The 20,884-nt window shown below is 39.7% G+C and overlaps 1 protein-coding gene across 6 annotated transcripts in view; it reads right to left on the reverse strand.

Annotated features, from left to right (window-relative positions):
- Nucleotides 1-237: 237 nt before the first annotated feature.
- Nucleotides 238-20,884, reverse strand: part of LOC127568808 (collagen alpha-1(XII) chain-like) — a 275,536-nt gene continuing 254,889 nt past the window's right edge. For 5 of the 6 annotated variants that reach the window (XM_052012994.1, XM_052012992.1, XM_052012989.1 and 2 more), the window contains 3 exons: nucleotides 20,198-20,275; nucleotides 17,875-18,039; nucleotides 238-1,713 (listed from right to left, as the gene is read on the reverse strand). In XM_052012994.1, coding sequence (XP_051868954.1) covers nucleotides 1,586-1,713; nucleotides 17,875-18,039; nucleotides 20,198-20,275 — 371 coding nt within the window. In that variant the 3' untranslated portion in view covers nucleotides 238-1,585. Of the gene's footprint in view, nucleotides 3,535-17,874; nucleotides 18,040-20,197; nucleotides 20,276-20,884 lie in introns of all 6 variants that reach the window. The other variant, XM_052012993.1, reaches the window with a different exon arrangement.

The following is a 20,884-nucleotide window of genomic DNA, read 5'->3' on the forward strand; positions in this document are numbered from 1 at the left end:
TAATCTCACCTTCCTTCTGATCATTTTCCCAGTTATTTCTGATTATTACAGCACTGGCCAGCAGAAATAGTTTCTCCTTATTCCTATCAAAACTGCAGACAATTTAATAACTTTAAAGGGAGATATATCTCCCCTTAGGCTTTGATCATCAAGAACAATCTGAACTGTTCGAGACACTGCTTTAGCCTCTCATCCTCGTTATTATCTGTTTAACAAAAAATGTCAAAACGAGACCAGTTCATTTAATTTCAGTAGTTTTATTGAAAAATGCCTCTTTTGTTTCAGAAATAAATAGGAAATTTAGGCTGTGAAATTCACAATCTGCAGTTACAAATATGAAGCAGCAATTCTATATCCATAGGCTTGCAAAGATTCCAACTGCATTCTAGTTTCCGAAAACACTATATTCTGGTAAAAGTTCCATACTAAATATACATCACAGACATGCTTTTCCATCATCTTTTGTAACAATTCTGCTGAGAACCAGCACATTTACATTTAAAGTATTAAAGTCTTAATGTAAAAAATAGTTTTAAGCAGTGTTAAGTAATGTGTCTGGTAGGTACAATGAATCTAAGCAGTATCCTTTTTAAGAGTGTGTTGCACTTAATTTTTGATGTAACCAGCCGATACATTTGTAAGATAAAGTAAAATATTCCTATAAGCTTATAACTTAAAATACAGGTACACTATATAATAATTGGAATGTATTGACGAGCTTGTCTTTGGCTTAATTGTCGTTATTGTTTAAACAGCACCTGGAGTGCTAACGTTGGGGTAAAGTCTCAGAGTAACCATTGTGGATGTGGGCATAAAATGGAGGCAATTGAAATTGGGAAAGAGACTGTCTGTGGAGTGGATTGAAGTGAAATATATTTTTGATTTTTTTGAAAATATCTTGAAAAATGTTTAATACTTTGTAAAATTTTCTTTGGTGTTTTTGTTCAATGCAATGTAATTAGAATGAACAGGGATGCAGTTAAAACCAATCTACGCAGGCTGAGAATAACAGCAAAGGCGTGTTACAATATAAAAGCGTATACACAATTGGAGGAAAGTAACAAGTGTGAGTACAAAAAGGGTATTTGTTTGCTGTGATCATGGGTACAGGAATGCCGTTTTTCAAATGATGACAAGCAGGATTGGGAGGGCTAACATAATTGCCATGGTTACAACATAATAAGAAAGCTTACCATTGTTTTTAATGAAATAATTTCTAGGGAAAGCTTTGATGTATATTGCGTAGTGAAAATTGTCTTGTGGATTCCAACTACTCCTATTCCCTAATGTTACATGATTGTAAACAAGGAACTATCCCAGATAACATACAAAAATGTATCTACTTTCATTGAGGCAGAATTCTTTGCTTATTGCGAAATAAGATTATGTCAGATATAAACCTAAAACTGAACACTTATAAATCAAGCCATGAATATCCTCTAGCTGGTCATTCAAAATTAAATGATCAAAAACACAGGAGCTTCTGCAGATGTGAATGTGGCAATAAGGCACAGATTGAAAGTCAACTGAGATTCGACCCCTCTTCATGCCCTCCCCCTTTAATTGGAACAATGATGGACAATCCTCATGATTGCATTCGGCTAAATCCAGGCGACTGAATTTCAGTTTCAATTTGGTCGACCTCTTCATCCTCTCGCCTTGCTATGGGAACAACATGGGTTTCTGGACGGTAGGGTTGTTGTCCGTATGGTCCTGGTTGGAAATATGGGTCTCATATATCAAACACTATAATTGGCAGCCTACTAGTCCTCATGTGTAGACACGTACACAACGTGTTGGACACAAAATCTTACAACACATTCATTTTTTATATATATATATAAATGTATATATTTCTATGCATATTTTGATTTACATTCACCTGAAAATGAGTCTTTTGCACAATTATACTATTTTCTATTAAAACACTGGGGAATAATAGAATTGCTTCTTTTTAAACCATCAGTAAGATTTGTTAAAAACACCTCTTTCTTGCAGAATAAAGGAATTTTTGGAAACAAAAACAGTAATTGAACATGAAGCATAACCAATACTACATTTGTAATGGTCGGGCAGCTTAAATCATGCAATGCAATGTTACTAAAGGGATACTTATCAAAGATATTGAAAATTCTGTTAACAATTGTACGTATGTATGTCTTAGCATAATCAGTGCTAATACCAAATGCTCTGATTTGAACTGCCCATGGCTGTAAAAGAAGACCCATTAAATGCAATTTAACAACATGAAGGTGATTGCAATTTTAAATAACGACACTCCAGGAAAAATGGAGGGGCAGGCAGAAATGCAAGGTAGTTGTGAAAAAGAAGGGAAAGTAAGTAAGACCAGTGGTGGATCCATTGCTAAAATTTGAGGTCCAAATTCACAAATCCTATATTATCAGGAGAAAACTTAGCTGATTGGATCTCAGTTCAGAGGAAGGACTGACACCCTGACCCATGGTTTGTGTGGGTATGACTCCCTACCAGAAGAGCAGGAACAAACAAATTCAGACTTAGAATTTGCGGTACAATTACTAGACTATCACCATCTGTGCAGTTGGTAATACCACAACAGCAAAGCCACATGATTTTTTTTCCTGTTGATCTTGTGAGTGGCACCTACGAGTATACAAACCTTTTTCTAGCTAAACCATAACATTTTTATATACTGTGACGTTCATGAAGTCTGAAATAAGTTATTTTTACCTCACTCCCACTGCACGCCCACCCCCCCTCGTGCCCCCAGGTCCATCACCCACTTAGAGAAAGATTTTGATGTGAAATTTGTCTGGATCAGTAACAAAAACTGACATTAGCGAATCAGTAGACCATTTTTACATTCCATCCAATTTTCTTTCCCACTAGAACAGACAGGCAATTTATGATTGCTCGTCATGGACTACCAAAGACAAATTTCACACCCCTCTACGCTTCTATGATTCTTTGCATTTCTCTCAGTATTTTTGTATTATTTTTAGGGTGATGTACTTTAAGTACAAAGGATGGTTACTTTCTAAAGCAGATAGCAAATAGGCCTGAACAGAGAAGCTGATTTAATAGATGTTACGACTAGTGTGGGTTGTGATTCAGTTCGAACCATTTAAATGCCACAATTAGTTATTTACAGAAACAATACGACAAAATAATTTGAACATTCCAAGCTAAAAATCTGTGATTTTTGTTTGTTGTTGTTTACAAAATAATACAACCTCCATAGGGTTAGTTGTAAGTTTAAGCCTTGTTCATGTGTGAGATTCTTTTTTGTTTGCTTCACGATGAAACAGTCTTAAATGGGCAGGCATCTCTGACGTCTGTTTCATATATAGAAATTGCAAACTCTCTTAGTTTAAGTAGGTGTGTTTTTCTCTCTCCTTATGAAGAACTGATGGTCAACAGAGTTCGTTAAATCAACTCCTGGTGAATTTTCCAAAAAGGCTCATTTCTTATTAAGATCGGGAACAAATATTTCAGAAACAGGACTTTTCGGTTTTTTGTAAGCATCATGGGTATCTAGTAAAATTTATCCGGAACCTGAAATAGGTTAAGAATGATGTTAGTTTTGGGAAAAAGAACTAGGTATATATATATATATATCTATATATAGTTTTCTCTTCTTTTTGCAGTGGTGAATAAACAAGCTACGTATTTCTATTTTTTTAATTTTTCAGAACAAAAATCAAACACATATCACATCACAACATTTAGACCTTTAACACATCTGGGAGGAGGGTTAATTTTCTCTGTGCCCTAATCGGTGATAATTCCAGTCAGCCTTTTATCTGCACTGATTGGAATGTATCACAAACTCGGCAGAGCTATTGCACTGAGAAAATTAAAATCCCTTTTATTGATGTTTTGATTGTATTTATTACCTAAATTGCAATCTAATAATAGGTTAAAATGTTGACAACTTAGTTAGATCTGTTTTTAGTGAAGTTATAAAATTAATTTGTTATCAAGATCTGGTTAATTTTTTGTTATGAAGACACTTTAAAATTTGATTTAGCCATTTTTATTAAATTTATTTTTCTTTCTTAAGAGTGATTACTGTTGTAAGTACAATATATTTTAATGTCTGTTTGAGGATTTATCAGTAATAGTAAAGCTCCTTAATGTAGTACCAGTTATTTTGCACTCTGTACGTGGCTTTCTTTGATGAATAGATCACGTTCAGCTCCAATAATTTGTCTGGCGGAGGGAGGTCACGCGTCAGGGAAACGAAAGTCATGAACACAGGCTGCCAGGGAAGGGAAAATCCTAAACGCATTAAGTCTGTGGGACTGGTATTTGGAATTGAGATGAAGAGAATTTGTTTCATTCAAAGGGTTATCAGTTTTGGAATTTTCTACTCTAGAGGACACTCATCCTACAGAACTGAGATCAATAGCTCTTTGGACTCTAAGGGAAATCAACATTTGGGAAGGTGTGCTTAATGATCCTGCCATAATCATATTGAATGGAGGACTGGCTCAAAGGAACATATCCCTACTCCTGCTGCTACCTCTTATATTTTTAATTCTAAAACCTTAATGTGAAATTAATGGAGATTCATTTGGAGATAAGATGATGAGAAAGGGAAAGAGCTATTTGGTAGTGGAGGGGAAGTCCTGTATGCATGGAACTAGCAGGGGAGGAGATGTTTTACATACAAATATTTTGTGGTGGGGGAAGCTTTGTACACATGGGACTTGTAGGGGAAGGAACACTCTATCTACATGGGTTTAGTGGGGATGGGGACGTACTGCACTGCACCGGGCAGGCACGGTAGTATAGCGGTTAGCATAACACTATTACAGCACCAGCGACCCGGGTTCAATCCAGGCCGCTGTCTGTAAGGCGTTTGTACGTTCTCCCCATGTGTCTTCATGGGTTTCCTCCAGGTGATTCGGTTTTCCTTCCACATTCCAAAGACATACGGGTTAGGAAGTAGTCGGCATGTTATGTTGGCGACGGAAGTGCGGCAACACTTGCGGGCTGCCCCCAGAACACTCTACGCAAAAAGATGTATTTCAATGTACATGTGACTAATAATGATGTCTTATCTTATCTTATGATGGTGTGAGTCGAGGAAGGGAAGATTTTAAGTTGGTGGGGATTGGATCAGTGCTTGGACCTTAGTTATTTTCAATCTCTGTCATTGACAGATAAAGGAAAAAGATAGTTGGACCCATAATCATTGGAGTTTGAGAGAAAGAGGTGATCTTATTGAATCATAAAAGATTCTGACTGGACTTGACTGGATTGATGGTGAGAGGACATGGTCGATATCTGAAGTGTGGCGGTGGAATCAGATACAGTTACTACATTTAAGAGGCATTTATACAGACACTTAAATAGGTGAGGCATAGAAGGTACAGTCTTAATGCAAGCAAATGGGATTCATGTTGATGGACACAAGGTCAGCATGGATGTAGTTGACGGAAGGGCCCATTTCTGGGCTGGACGGTTCAATAACTCTATGATATTTCACTTCATGAAGGAATCTAGAATTAGGGACCATAAACTGGAGGAAGGCTGATTTCAATAGCACAAGAGAGGACCTGGCAAAAGGGAATCAGGAGCAGCTACCTGCAGGTAAAACAATATCTGATATGTGGAAGAATTTTTAAAGAGAGTTAGCAAGAGTTCGTGGTCTGGTAAGGGTGAAAGGCAAAGATGGCAAGATTAGGTAACCTTGGATAACACAGGTTATTGAAGGCTTGATGTGGGGGAAAAAAATGAAGCATATGACAGGTATAGGTAACTACAATCAAGAGGTTCCCTTCATGAGCATAGTGGGTGTACATAAGAAAGAAGTTAGGAGGGCAAAAGGAGACCATGAAATATTATTGGCAGTCAGAATAAGGAGAAAGTAATTATTTCAGTAGTGTTCTTTTTCAACAAGGGGACAACATTAGTTCTTCTCCTGTCTTCTGGTACCTCAGCTGTGGTTAACAAGTATGCAAAAATCTCTTTAAGAGCCCCAGCAATCTCCTCGCTTGCATCCCTAAGTATCCTGGGATAGAACCCATCAAGCCCCAGGGATTTATTCACCCTAATGTTTGCCAACATTTCTTACAATTCCTCCTTCCTGACACAGACATGATCCAGAATATCAGTGTACCCCTCCCCAAACTCTCCAGCCTCCACATCCTTCTACCAATGAGAAGTATTCATATCGGGTCTTGCTCATATCCCCTGGCTCCATGCATTGAATACACCTCTGTTCCCTTTTTTACCCTCTTGCTTCTAATATACCTGCAAGGTGTTTTGGGATTCTCCTTATTTCTGCTTGTCAAGGTCATTTTATGGCCCCTTTTGGCCTCCTGATTTATTTCTTTTCTCCTATATCCCCTATAAAACTCAAGTGACCTATCAACCTGTCAGTGGTTGAGTTTTTTGTGGTGGTAAAAAAGGAGGTTAATGAAGGCAGGGTGTTAGATGTCTCTATATGAACTTCAGTAAGGCACTTAACCAGGTCTCACCCTGGTAGGTTGGTCCAGAAGGTTAAGGTACATGGGATCCAAAACAAGCTGGCTAACTGGTTCCAAAATCGGCTTGGGAGTGGTAGAAGGATGCTTTGCTGATTGGAAAACTGACTCGCAGTGTATCACAGGGAGCGGTGCTGAGCCCTTTGCAGTTTGTAATATACATTATAGACTCGAATGGAGTTATGATTAGTAAGTTTGTAAATGATACAAAAACTGGTAGTGTTGTGGATAGTGAGGAAGGTTGCCTGAGGCTGAAGCAAGACATGGATCATATTGAAAAGTTGGGCAGAGTGTTGGCAGATGGAATTTAATTCCAGAGGCATTTAAGATGCTCTTAGATAGGCACATAAATAGGCAGAGAATGGAGGAATATGGACCACGTGCAGGCAGAAGGGATTAGTTTAATTAGGCGTCATTAGCTTAATTAGCTTGGTACAACATCGTGAGCCGAAGGGCCTGTTCCTGTGCTGTACTGTTTTATGTTGTAACCAGGAGATGATTCATTTTGGGAAGTGAAATGGGGGGGAGTGGTAGGACAAATGCAGTAAATGGTTAGGCAATAAAGATGAACTGAGAGACCAAAGGGTCCATGTCCATAGTTCCCTAAAGTGGCAACACAGGTTGATAGGGTGGTGAAGAAGGCATAGGCATGTTTGACCTCATAGGGTGGGGCATGGAATACGAGTTGGGGTATTACGTTGCAACTTTACAAAACAGTGGTATTGCAGTACTACGTGCAGTTCTGGTCGCCACACTATAGGAAGGATATGGTTGCGCTGGAGAGAGTACAGAGGAGATTCACCCGAATGTTGCCTGTATTGCAGGACTTGTTATCTGGAGAGATTGGATAGGCTGGGCGTGTTTTCCCTGGAATAAGAGAGCCCGAGGGGGTGACCTGAAAGAAGCATATAAAGTTATGAGAGGCATAGATAGGGTAGATAGCCAATTTTTTTTTCATGGTAGGTGTATCAGAAACAAAAGGGTAGAGGGTAATGTGAGAGTTAAAGGGACTCTGAGGGGAAAGTTTTCCTTTATATACAATTTGCAGTTGATATCTGGAACACATTGCCAGAGAAGGTGGTGAATCAGATACAATTACTGCATTTAGGAAGCACTTAGACAGACACTTAAGTAGGCAGCTAGAGAAGGATATGATTCTAATGTGGGCAAATGGGATTGGTGTAGATGGGCAGAAAGATTGGTGTGGACATAGTAGGCTAAAGGACCCAGTTCTGTGCTGTACGGCACTGTAGCTCAATAATAAAGGGTCATCCATTGAAGATGAAGATCAGAAGGAACTTCTCCTCTCAGTGTCTTTGGAGTTCTCTGCCCAAGAGGCTGTGAAGGCTGAGTTAGTGGGTGCATTCAAGGCTGAGGTGAACTGACCTTTGCATCAAAGTGGAATCAAGACCTATAGGGAAAAGACGGGAAAGTGTGGGCGGGTATCACATCAGTCTTGGTGGTGTAGGTTCAAGAGGCTCTATGACCTAGTCCTGCTGCTATTTATGTTACCAGGTAAAATCTGGTATTTTCATATTTACAAATGGCACAAAGCAGGATGAGAAAGCAAGCTGTGAAGAAGACTCAAGAGAAGCTACAAAAGAGTATATTTGGGTATTTAGTAAGGAGGTTAAAGATAGAATGTAAAAACAGAAAATGCTGGAAAAACTTGGCAGGTTAGGCTCCATCTGTGGAATGAGAGACGGTCAATGTTTTGGGTCTGCGACTGCTGTTAAAACTGGGGAAGAAGAAAAATTAGTTTTCAGTAGGAGAGAAGCTGGAGGAGGTACATGTGGAATTAAGAACATCTGTGATTGGGTAAGTCGAAGTGGCTTAATCGTAGCGGTTACCCGCACATTAAGTTTCTTGGTCTGCATAATATGTTGTTAGGTTGTGGGACCTTCTTGGCAAGCTATACTTATGAATTGGACAAGAAAAGCTGAGCTAACATGATGTAAACATGGAAAATGCTGTAAAAACTAGGCAGGTCCAGAGCATCTTCATCAGGCCTGAGAAAGAGAAGTAAATTAATCTAGGTAGCAGTGAAGGTGGGGACAGGGTGATGGCTGGAACACAGGGAATTTCTCTGATAATTAGGTCATTTGGCAGGTGGGATTAGATTAAATTACTATAGTTATGTAATTTGTTCCTAATGTGGTCCTAACATAGTGGGACATGCCCAGCAGGTCAGATTATACACAGAGAGAAAAGTAAAAAAGTACAGCAGATAGAAATGGCTGTTATATAGACAAGAAGAAAGGGCATGTTATCTGATATTAGAGAATTCAATATCAAATCAGAAGGCTGCAACGTGCCCAAGATGAGGTGTTGTTCCTTGTGGTTACTTTGGGTCTAGTAGTTGCAGGGAGCGAGAGAGAGCCAGGGAGCGAGAGAGAGATCAGAGTAGGAATGAGATGGTGAATTAAAGTGTCAGGCAACTGGAAGTTCAGGGTCATTCCTGCGGACTGAGCGCAGTCGCTCCACAAATCTATCACCCAACCTGCATTTGGTTTCTCCAGTGCAGAAGAGGCCATACTGAGAACATTGAATGGAGTACACTAGATTGCGAGAAGTGCAAATGAATCACTGCTTCACCTGGAAAATATGTTTGGGTCCCTGGATGGAGGGATGGGGAGAGATAAAAGGACAGGTTTTGCACCTCTTGAGGTTTCACGGAACGGTGCCATATGACAGGATGTGGTAGGTGGGGGTAGAAGAGGGGAAAAAGGAGTTGCAAGGGGAATGATCTATATGAAATGCATAGTCTTAAGGATCTTGGAGTATATGTCCATTGATACTTGAGGGTGGCAATTAAGGTAGATAACATGGTTAGGAAGGCATATGTGATAGTGGCCTTCAGTGCTCGGGACATTGAATACAGAAGCAGGGAGGTTATATGGTCCCATTTATAAAACCTTGGCTGCACCTCAGCTGGATTTACTGTGTGCAGTTACAGTCACCGAGATATAGGAAGGATGTGATAGCATTGGAGAGTGGAGAGGAGATTCATCAGGATGTCTCCTGGGATAGAGCATTGTACAGAATAGCAAGTCTTATGTACATTATATAAAAGAAAAAGCAGCCAAACTTTACAGTATATAAAATATCATGCTATGTATATAGGGCATGGCAGTAGATGTTGGGTGGTATGGTGATGCAGTTGGTAACTGCCTCACAGTGCTAGAAGACCTGAGTTCAATCCTAACTTGGGTGCTGACTGCATGGAGTTTACCTCGGGTGCTCCCGTTTGCGCCCACAGACCAAAGATGGGTGGGTTTGTGGGCTAATTGGCCACTACAAATTGCCCTTCAGATAGAATCTGGGGAATGTGAGGAGAATGAAAAATGTCAGATCAGTGTAAATGGGTGGTTGATGGTCAGCACAGACTCGGTGAGCTGAAGGGCCTATACCTGTGCTGTATCTTTCTGTGTGTATAGTTATTTTGTGTGTATAGAGCGGTTCAGTTATAAGGAGAGACCAGAGAAGCTAATTCTATTCTCCCTGAAGTAAAGGAGGTTAAAAATGAACATGACTGAGGTATATAAAATTATGACAGTTATAGATAGGGTAGACTGCGGGAAACTTTTCTGAATTATCATTGATAGGTAAACCTGGAGGACATAGGTTTATGGTAAGGGGAAAGCGATTTAGAGGGGATAGGAGGTGGACTTTCTTCATCCAGACAGTGGTGAGTACCTGGAATGCACTGCCTGAGAGTGATTGAAGTGGGGTCGCTGACCATATTTAAGAAATCTCTAGCTGAGCTCATGAATTACTTTGGCACAAACGCAATGGACTGAGTGCTGGGCAATGGGATTAATACTGAAGCATGCCCACTGGTCCATGTGGATGAGTTGGACCAAATGGCCTTTTTCCACGTTGTATGCGTCCATGATTCTATGAAATGCTGAAAGGGAAAATTTCCAGCATCTGCAGATTATAATTTCTAACATCAGGAAACGATATTTAATTCTTAAGTGAAATATCTTCAGACAAATACTTTTGCACACCTTTTATTCCTTGGATAGGGGGCACTGGGCAAAAGCTGGGTCAAGAAGTAGAATGCATCCATTTCAGCAAAATCACAAGTTATGTTATTTAATGATGCATTTGTGAACAAAGGGGGAAAAAAGCCAAGCATTCATTTTGGAAAGCCAAGTCCATTTGAAAGTCTTCCCTTTCTCCTATCCTAATCATAAGTTTAAAGATGCATCATATTTGCATCAGGGGTGGTATGCATTTTGTTTGTTTAGAGAAATGACATAAATAAACTTATTGTTGCACTGCTGTGGTGTGATATCAGCTTGTTGGTGCTCCCTCAAATTCATTTAAACAATAATTTTTTTTAGCAAAAATGTAGTGGGGCTCTGTGTAAATCTGTATTTATGTTTGAATAAATTTAATGATATTAAAATTATTTTATCTGTAAAGAATGTGAAATCTGCATTTCAGAAAATATTTAATTTGGATTAAAAGAATTTTAACATTATTATTAAATCTTTAATAATTCAGGAGCAATCAAAAAGCAAATATAACTGCAGATGCTAAAAATCTAAAATAAAGACAAAATGCTGGAAATAAGATCAGACTTGTCTGTGAAGAGCTATAGGTTGATGGAGGACTTGAGACCAACAGAACTTGGAAAAGTTAGACATTAAGTTGTCTTAAGTTGTAGAGAAAAAGAGGAGCACTGAGGACAAAAGACATGTCTGCGAAAGGGTTGAGACCACATGTTGGCGCCATCTGAGAGGGAGTGTTGAAAGCAATGCAAATAACCGATGAATGAAAACAGAAAGATAGCAGAATAAAAATGTTGGAGTTTTGAGGTGCAAGGCACTGCAGTTGTTGGAAATCTGAAATAAAAGAGAATGCTGGATGTACTCAGCAGGTCACGCAGCAACTGTGTTAATGTTAAAGGTTAACGTCCTGTAATCAGGACTGGCCAGTGTTGGTACAGACTGGTTATCTAAAATTTTTGAATTCAATATTGAGTTCTGATGGCTGTAACAAGATGCTTGGAATTTAAATTTTCCATCCCACTTTTACTTTCTGCCTTTGACCTCATACCTTTACATTGAAGACTACCATAAGCTTGACGAACATCACCACATCATTTGATTAGGCATACTACAGCCTTCAGGATTCAATTCTGAATTCAACAATTTTGGATAGCCAGACTTTCCAGTTTGTAACTAATCTGGTCAGTTCTGACGAAATGACAATAACCTGTAATATTAACATTGTTTCTCTCTTTCCACAGATGTGTCTGACCTGCTGGGTATTCCCAGCATTATCTTTTATTTCAGATTTCCAACAACTGCCGTGTTTTGTACCTTTCAATTTCAGCACTGCTTTTTGTCTTTCCTCGGTTCTCATTCTCCTTCTACCTACTTCTCTTCTCGACAGATCAGCTGCAACGTAAAAGCCTTCACTCCCTCCTCTCAGCCAACGTCACATCATTTGCACCATCCAGTCTCTCTCTGTCACCAGTCTGTCATGGTCATCTTTGGCCTCTCTGTGCCACCCCTTTCTTTGCAATTTAAAACAGGTTAGATTTCTAAATTTTCCTAGTTCTGATGAAAAGTTAACCTGAAACGTTAACTTTGTTTCTCTCTTGACAAATCCCACCCGATCTGTTGAATATTTCCACCATTTTTTTTATTTAATAATTCTGAAGCGGAAATCAGTTTCTGCATTCCAGAATATGTTACCTTCCTGCTGTAACGTTTCTCATTTTCTTTCTTTCTACCTCATGTTCTGTGGTTTGATATGTGGCATAACTGATGCAATCAAAGGTTTCAGTGATGCATAGAACATGGAACGTAGAACAGAACAGCACAGGAACAGATTTTTCGGCCCACCGTGTCTGCGTCGACCATGATGCCAACCTAAACTAAATCCATCTGCCTGCACATAGTCTGTATCCCTCCATTCCCTGCCTGTTCACCTGCTGTCTGCCTCAATGCCATCTTAAACCTATGGCCTCTCGTATTTAACGTTCCCACCCAGGGAGAAAAATCGCTGATAAAGAATTTAGCCTATCTATTCCTCCCACAATTTTATATACTTCTGTCAGGTTGCCCCACAACCTCTGACCCTTCAGCAAAAACAATCGAAGTTTATACAACCTCTCTTTATAGCTAATACACTCCAATCCAAGCAACATTCTGGTGAACCTCTTCTGCACCCTCTCCAAAGCCTCCACATCCTTCTTACAGTGACCAATATGTTGATATATATAGATGTTCCCCCTTGCATTTCTTTCAGAGTGCTTCAGGAAGCAGCTGTTTGGCCAGCATGAAGAGTTGGTTGAGGAGGACTCCGTTAATGATTGTACCAGTGGCAGATAGCCAGGAGAATCCTCTGTAGTTACTTTAATTGGATTTGTCTCTTTTCTTGACGATGGTAATGATAGTGACCTTTCTGAAGGCCCCTGACATATCCTTCCTCTTCTTAGAAGTGGAAGAAGAGGTTGTGAAACTGTCTCCCAAATTTTAGAACATCAGGGAATACCATCTTTTTGTTTCAGTTGGCCTATGGCTTTAGACATGTTTTGCTGGTCTTTTGTAGTAATGAGGCCATTATTTGCTAGAGGATAGACATGCATGTCAAACACTGAGTAATGGTTGAGCAGTCTGAAGTGCTCCTTCCACTCCTACTGACCAGTCTTCTGTTCTCGTCGTCCAGCAGACTTGGCCCTTGTGCGTTTGGGCAGTGGATATTTTTGATATGACATGTGCTGAAAAGTCTGTGCTTTCTGCATTATTTCCATCAACTATCTGTTCTTTAGGTCACAAAACAAGTCGTTAACAATAACAAGACCATGCTCCAAGCATCTTGTCAGGAGGAGAACTGTTGGAGTTTGCTTTCCCTACTCCCATCTTGCCTGTCATCTCTTTCCAGAGGATTGCATCTTTCCTGACCCCAGCTTTGAAGTCGCCCATGAGGATCAGTTTGGACAGAAGTCTAAAGGTTTTTCACAGTCAAAGTAGAAGTCCTATTTAGCCTCATCCCGACCTTCCAAGCAAACCCCTACACATCCCCTCCCCACCACCCCATGAACATGGAATTCCTCTTTCAGCCCATCCTTTCAGAAAAAGGGACACCCACGACCTTGTTCTTTGACTTGGCTGCATACTACCCATCATGTCTCAATTAGGGGGGAATTGTCAACACTAAATCATTTGAGTTCCCAGGCTGGATACCAGCAGAATATTTAGTTTGTTCAATGTTTGGACTGTCCGTTAATGTCCTAATGATCTCATTCCTGAACTTCATATTAAGGAGTGGAGGTGACCTCTGTGGCATAATGATCTAAACAAAATTCAGGTAGTAATTTATAAAGATTTAGATCCTGAAAACTTCTAGCACGCCAAAACATGAGATGTTTGTTTCAGTAGACCAAGGGCTATTTCATTCTTGGTGCAGATTTCAAAAGTACAGACCCTGGATGCTGCCAAAAGGCTGGAAGGTCGTTGCAATTTTCTGTATTTGAAAATGTGCCACTGGGAATAAGGCCTCATCCAAGAATAGGAAGGGAGGGAGGGTTGCTGAGGATCAGAACCTGGGCACAGGTTAGCAGGCAAGCTGTGAGGGGACCAGGAGGGATTTCTGACACTAAGAACGTTGCCAGGAGACTTTTTGGAGGGGGTTAATCAGGTAAGTTGCTGAGTGGCAGGATGACAATCAGATCAGTATCCAGAGGCCCTGTCTGTGATCAAGAGCCTGGGCTTTTTGTGATCAGGAGCCTGGGCTTCATGCAATCAGAATCATCCAGGGGTGGGGAGTGCAGTCAATGGATTGGAGCGTTGAAAACATTGGTGTATCTGGGCTCGATCCTGGGTGATCAAAGGATCAGGAATCAGCATGTCAAAGGACCAGGGCCAAAGAGGAGAAAAGGAGGATCAGGAGGGATGTCAATGTTTTGTGGGGTAGGGAGGAGATGGGGTGCAGCCTTAAGGATCAAAGGAAAAAGTGAGACTTCCCTTACAGAGCTCTCAATCCAGCAGTGCATAATTAAAGCCCAATTGACCAGAAATACTCAACAATAGTTTCTACCAACACCTTGGTCCAGTCTTATACGCAATGTTGCAAAAGGGGCATTGCACTTGAAACAAGTTCCATGCATAAGTGCTATGGAAATCATGTCAGGAGCTACGAGGGTGAATCACTCCACAAAGTGCTTGGTTGAATTTCCAGACTGACCTAAAATGATTGGCATCACTTTTCATATTGGATAAAGTAATTTTTGAATCATATACATTAAATAAAAGCCCAATATAATGTGATTGAATTTTAGGGCAGAATTCTTTGCCAAGACACTCTTGTAGCACGGAGCTGTATGTCATTGTAGCCATGAAAAGAAATATATTAGCTTTTAATTGTTTCTCAAAAGCTAGAGTCACACCTCATATGATATTCAAGTGTTCATGCCATTATACAAAAAGGATCTCAGAATTGTCACTGGGAGCTCATTGGGACTGAGGTGTTGGACTGAAACCCTGGGACCTGTTTGTCAGCTTACCATCGTACCCAGTTTTTCCCTCTATTTCCCATGAATCAGACTGAAATTGTATTTAGGTCAGTGTTGTTCAATATGTAGGCCACTGGCTGTAGAAATCCAGATTTTACTTCTAATTACTAGACAACGAGAAATATTTGGAACAGAGAGCAGTGCAGCACAGCAACAAGCCCTTTAGCCCTTGTTGTTGTGCCAAACATGATGCCAGCTAAAACTAATCTGATCTGGCTGCGCATGGTCTATATTTATCCATCCCCTGCCTGTTCATGTGCCTGTCTAAATGACTCTTAAACATTGCTGTTGTATTTGCTTCCACCACATCATCTGGCAGTGCATTCCAGACACCTAACGCTCTCTGTGGAAAAAAATTTGCCTTGTAAATCTCCTTTAAACCTTCCCCTCTAACCTTAAACCAATGCCCTCTAGTATTTGGCATTTCCACCCTATAAAAAAGACTATCTACCCTACCCACACCTTTCATAATTTTATATGCTTCTTTCAGCTTGCCTCTCAGCCTCCGACACTCCAGAGAAAGCAATCCAGATTTGTCCAACCTCTCCTTAGAGCTAATAACCTCTAATCCAGGCAGCATCCTGATGAACCTTTTTCTGTACACTCTCCAAAGCCTCCACATCCTTCCTGTAATGCAGTGATCGGAACTGAACACAGTACTCCAAATGTGGCCTTCACCAAAGTTTTATACAGCTGCAACATGAATTCACAACTTTTATACTCAACACCCCAACTGATGAAGACAAGTATGTGCTCCTCCTTCCTTACCATCCTATCGACTGTATGGCACTCTCAGGGAGCTATGGACTTGCACCCCAAGATCCCTCTGTATATTAATGCTCCTAAGGGTCCTACCATTTACTGTATAATTGTCTTACTGTACCCTTGCATTTGTCTTCCCAAAGTGCAGCACCTCACACTTGTCCAGATTAAACTCTATCTGCCATTTCTCTGCCCACATTTCCAACTGGTGTATATCCTGCTGAATCCTTTGACAACCTTCCTCACTATCCACAACTCTGCCAATTTTTGTGTCAACTACAAACTTACTAATTAGTCCAAATTGTTTTGTGGTGTTGTGTAAGGATCAGTGCAGGGAGCTCTGTTATTTGTGAGATAGAGATTAGAGATAGAGATTAGAGATATCACAAATAACAGAGCTCCCTGCACTGATCCTTACACAACACCACTGCTCACAGACCTCCATTCAGAGCAACACCCCTCCACTACTACCTTTTGTCTTCTGTGAAAAGCCAATTTTGAATCTAGTCTACCAAGTCTTAATCAACAGCCTACCATGAGGGATCTTGTCCAAAGCTTTACTAAAGTCCATGTATACAACATCCACTGCCCTGCCCTCGTCAATCATCTTCTTCACCTGCTCAAAAAAAAAAGTTTTGAAGACATGACTTCACCCACAAAAAACATGCTGACTATCCCTAATGTCTATACTTTTCCCAATGTGAGTTGATCCTATCCCTAAGAATCTTCTACAGTAATTTCCCTACCATTGACAAAAGGCTCATCGGCCTATAATTTCCTGGTTAACCTTTACTGCTCTTCTTAAACAGATGAACAACGTTGGCTATTCTCCAATCCAATGGATCTTGCCTGTGGCCAAAGAGGATACAAAGATCTCTGTCAGGGCCCCAGCAATCTCCTCCTTCTTCTCTATATAACCTGGGATAGTTCCTATCTGGCACAGGGCACTTATTCACCTTAATGCTCTTCAAGAGACCCAACACCACCTCCATCTTGATATCAACATACTCTAAAGTGTCAGCATATGTGGTTATGTGATTATGGACATGTGATAATTTGATATAACCATGGTTACTGTAGGCGATAAATGTAAATTTGAAATAGATTTTCCATTAACTGTGAATGTATTGGAGGTACATTCCACTGAAGTTAATTCATGTAACTAAATATAGCCACACCAGTGACCAGTCAGTACTTTCAATTCAACAACATTGATTTATCCATGCATTTCCTCATCCACAAGAAAATGCCAATATTCTACTGGAGGCTTTGCCTTTCATCCTTCCAGAAGGACACCATTCACCTATTTTGTAATTCCTGCAGGGTCTCAATCAGAGAGTCTTGGCAACAGTAATTGTGGTCGTCACTCTCCTTTGGACCCTATAATTATGTGAACCAAGCCACACCCTGCTTTTACAAATTCTTCTATATAAAGTTATAAGAGGGAAAAAATTAAATACAGGTCCCACGTCATGTCAAGTCACTCCTTACTGATCACTCATCTGCCAAATGCCACGATATTAAAGTGAACCACAGCTATCACACAATCTCTCTTTAAAGTGACATGGTAACCTATCTCGTTGCTTCAGTTACTTATTTGTTTAGCCATCTGTTTAAACTCAGATTTATACAAGCAGCCACTGGAGCACTTAGAAAAACATTCCAGTCACTTCTTAAGTTTAAAGAAAAATTGTTATTGGTCTTATAACACTTTGCAATGGATATTTCTTTTGTTCTGCTGAACTTATATTTAAATACATTGCAAAGTACAAGACAGAACGGTTGACTGATCATTCTTCAGTTTACTGAAGTGTAAACTATCAACTTGTCAACTGAATGGTTAGTTTACAAGCTACACAAAAAGCTGATTAGTTTTTAGTACGATTTAAATCATGTTAATTACTTTGTTAAAAAGTCATATCTTTTAAGATAAAAGATAAGTGTATTTAAAAATTGTTTATAGTATAATTATAAAAGCAGTTAAAAAGGTCTAAATGCACCAAATCAGCAGGGGTTTATCACTTAAACAGTTGTTTAAAATAATGTCAGTTAGATGACATCAAAACTCAATAAATTACACAACCGATTCTGAAAAGTATGACCTACTTGGATATCCATTGTAAGGGATGCCTGCACACATTGAGGAATCGCAGTAACCAGGAGGGCCAGCCGGACCTCGGATCCCATAATGTCCTTGACGACCAGGTGGCCCAAGTGGTCCCCTTGGACCTGGAGCACCTGCTGGGCCAGTCCTTGATTCCCCTGGTGGGCCTATAAATAGAAAAGAGAGAAACTAAGTATTAACAGTCTTGAGACACAAGAAGGATGCAGATGCGGGGAGTCTGGAGCGATGCACAAAAAGTGCTGGAGGAACTCAGTAGGTCAAGCAGCATCTATGGAGGGAAATAAACAGTTGACATTTCAGGCTGAGACCCTTCATCAGGATTGAACATTCACTTTAACATATTAACATTCTTTTACTGTTCCATTTTTATTTGATTTCTATTTTGTCTCGCCCTTCAAAAACTCTGCGAATGCACAATTCTGTGGTGCCTTTCTTTATAGAAGAACCTGGATTTTGAGAAGCTGCTGGACACTACACAAGAGGAAGAATGGTTGTGCTCCTGCTCTCATGCATGGCTTACTTGACCCATAGTTTCACACACTTAAAAACATATGCATGCTACATGAAGATATGCAAGCATGTATACACGCATGTACTTCTTGGCAGAAGTTGCTGTTTAGTTTAAAAGAGTAACTCACTTCTTAATATAGCACTGTAATGTTACAAACTAACTATTTATCCACAGGTCTCAGAATGGGGAGAATACTCACACATAGCCAATAATGTTCCTAATTAATCACTGAATAGAATACAAGGGCCACCAACACTGGCGACCTTATTTTAACAGCTTAAAGAGAATCACCCATCTTTTTCTTATACTTTTGTTGGAAAGGATAATGTTAAATCCTGGGCAGAAAATGAAATCTATGCACAAGTGTATTGAAACAGTAGTGGTTTGAAATAGTTTCTTTTCTCTTCCTCTTTGTTCATTAACTTGAAAAACCCATATCTAACCCCAGAACTGTCTGGCAGCTGTTACTCTTAGTGTCTAGACTGCCTTCACGTAATTCAAGAACTGTCTTCTGTAACTTTCGACATATGTTTCAAATGAAACCACAAAGTTAGCAGCCCTTCCCCCCAACTCTCATGGGGTCTCCCACTACAGTTTTGCTTCTGAAAAGTAAAATTTCTTATCATTGGGTTTAAAGTGACTCATCATTTACTTTTCTTCCTTTTCCGAGATCAAATGACTCCCACTTAGTGATCAAATTATTCACCTTGGGCTAAGAAACTTGGTGCGACTAATGAATACATGCCAAACCAAAATCTCTTAAGTTAATAGCTGGAAGGTGAGAAAAAAAATGTTTTTTTTTTAAATATGCACTGTGTCTATTTTAGGTGATATCCCACCTTGAACAAATAAAGCAAGCTGCCACCTTTGCCTCCAAAGACCCAAAAGGGGATGATGTAATATTTGTATTGGACTGAGCCATTTCATGGATAATAGAATAAACTCAACCTCTTACAGCTGAACACTGAGAAAACCATATGGATTACAGATCTTGTTTCTCAAAAAGCATGCTTAAAAAAAAGAGTAATAGAAATCCCAGGACACAGTATGCTTCATTACTCCATGAATTGTCACTTATCAGTGACTGACACCTTTCTTCCCATAAGGGATGTTCTGTGAGTGGAGTTTTATGAAGAACAGGTTGAAAGGGGAGAGGTGGGGATCAGTGAAGTTAAAAATCTGGGAAGCTGCTGCATGCAACCCAGGAGAAAAAAATCATATAAACAACATTCTCCTTTGTAAACAATTTACACCTCTGGAGTAGTTCGTTTGCAAACGACACAAGAAGCTCATTAGCTTTCACTACCTTAGTTGTCAGGGCATGCGCTGAGTTATTTCAGCCTTGGCGTAGCTGAATCTTTGTTAACATGGGGCAGAATATCTTCAGATAGAAATTTGGAGCTATCTGTATGAACGTTATGTAAGACAAGTTTTTCCACTGTACTTTGGGACATGTGACGATAATAATAAACTAAAGGGAATTCCTAGCCAAACGATCCTAGTGTAATGGCTCAAAATTGAAGATAAAATTTCCCCAAATTTAATTGATGTTGAATGAAAAGGACAAGAAAATCATACAGGGTACATGATGGCAAACCAAGTCACCCTTACCCATTTCACACAATCACCCAAAACTGAAGTAACTCCATGATACTGGCACCAGAAGCAAGTACAGTAGAGCAATCTGATTTTAAATCACAATTCCTCAACCAATTTGGAGTGGCAAAATCCGCATCATGTGAATTGTATTCCTTGCACAATGAAAATATTTGTGTATGAATAAAGCCACATACCAGGGGGTCCAGGTAAACCTTGTGGTCCTTGCTTCCCAATACCAGGACTACCTCGTTCACCCTTTTCTCCTGGAGGTCCTATCAAAGAGAAAAAGACCTGGTTTTACATCACTGAAAGATTCAGACACTCATTAAACAATTATACAGCAAAAATTTTTACTTCACTCAATGATTCCTTAGGACATATTACAGAAAAAGGTGGAAATACCTTTAGTAAATGGACCAAAACAAATTTTCTTAACAAATTCCTATTTTATCACAATAATTTTGTTGCTTACTTTGAATTAAATATGAAACTAAAGCCCATTATAGGATTGTTGTATCACACAATCACTGCCTTTTGGGGACTAGAAGTTCACAGATTCTCCCTGTTATAGTGTAACACAAAATCTCTCCAGCACTGTTGGGGCATGGTTTGGACCTTTGCTGGTACTAATAAATATATGGGAATTTGTTCATTTAGCTTCCTCTGGGATATGAACATATAGAAACTCCCATGGACCTAGGCACTACAAGTCTTGGCATGAGATGTCCAAGCGTGTCAAAGGATTTGGATTCCTAGCCTAGGATTGACAGATGGACTCTCCAGTTTAAGTAAACAGTTGTCAGCTAAAGCCTTAGAGATTAAATGTTGAACATAATAACATTGTGAGAAATAAAGGACTGCAGATGCTGAAATCTAGATGA

This window comes from Pristis pectinata, chromosome 3 (assembly GCF_009764475.1).
Source record: "Pristis pectinata isolate sPriPec2 chromosome 3, sPriPec2.1.pri, whole genome shotgun sequence".
Lineage (NCBI taxonomy): Eukaryota > Metazoa > Chordata > Chondrichthyes > Rhinopristiformes > Pristidae > Pristis > Pristis pectinata.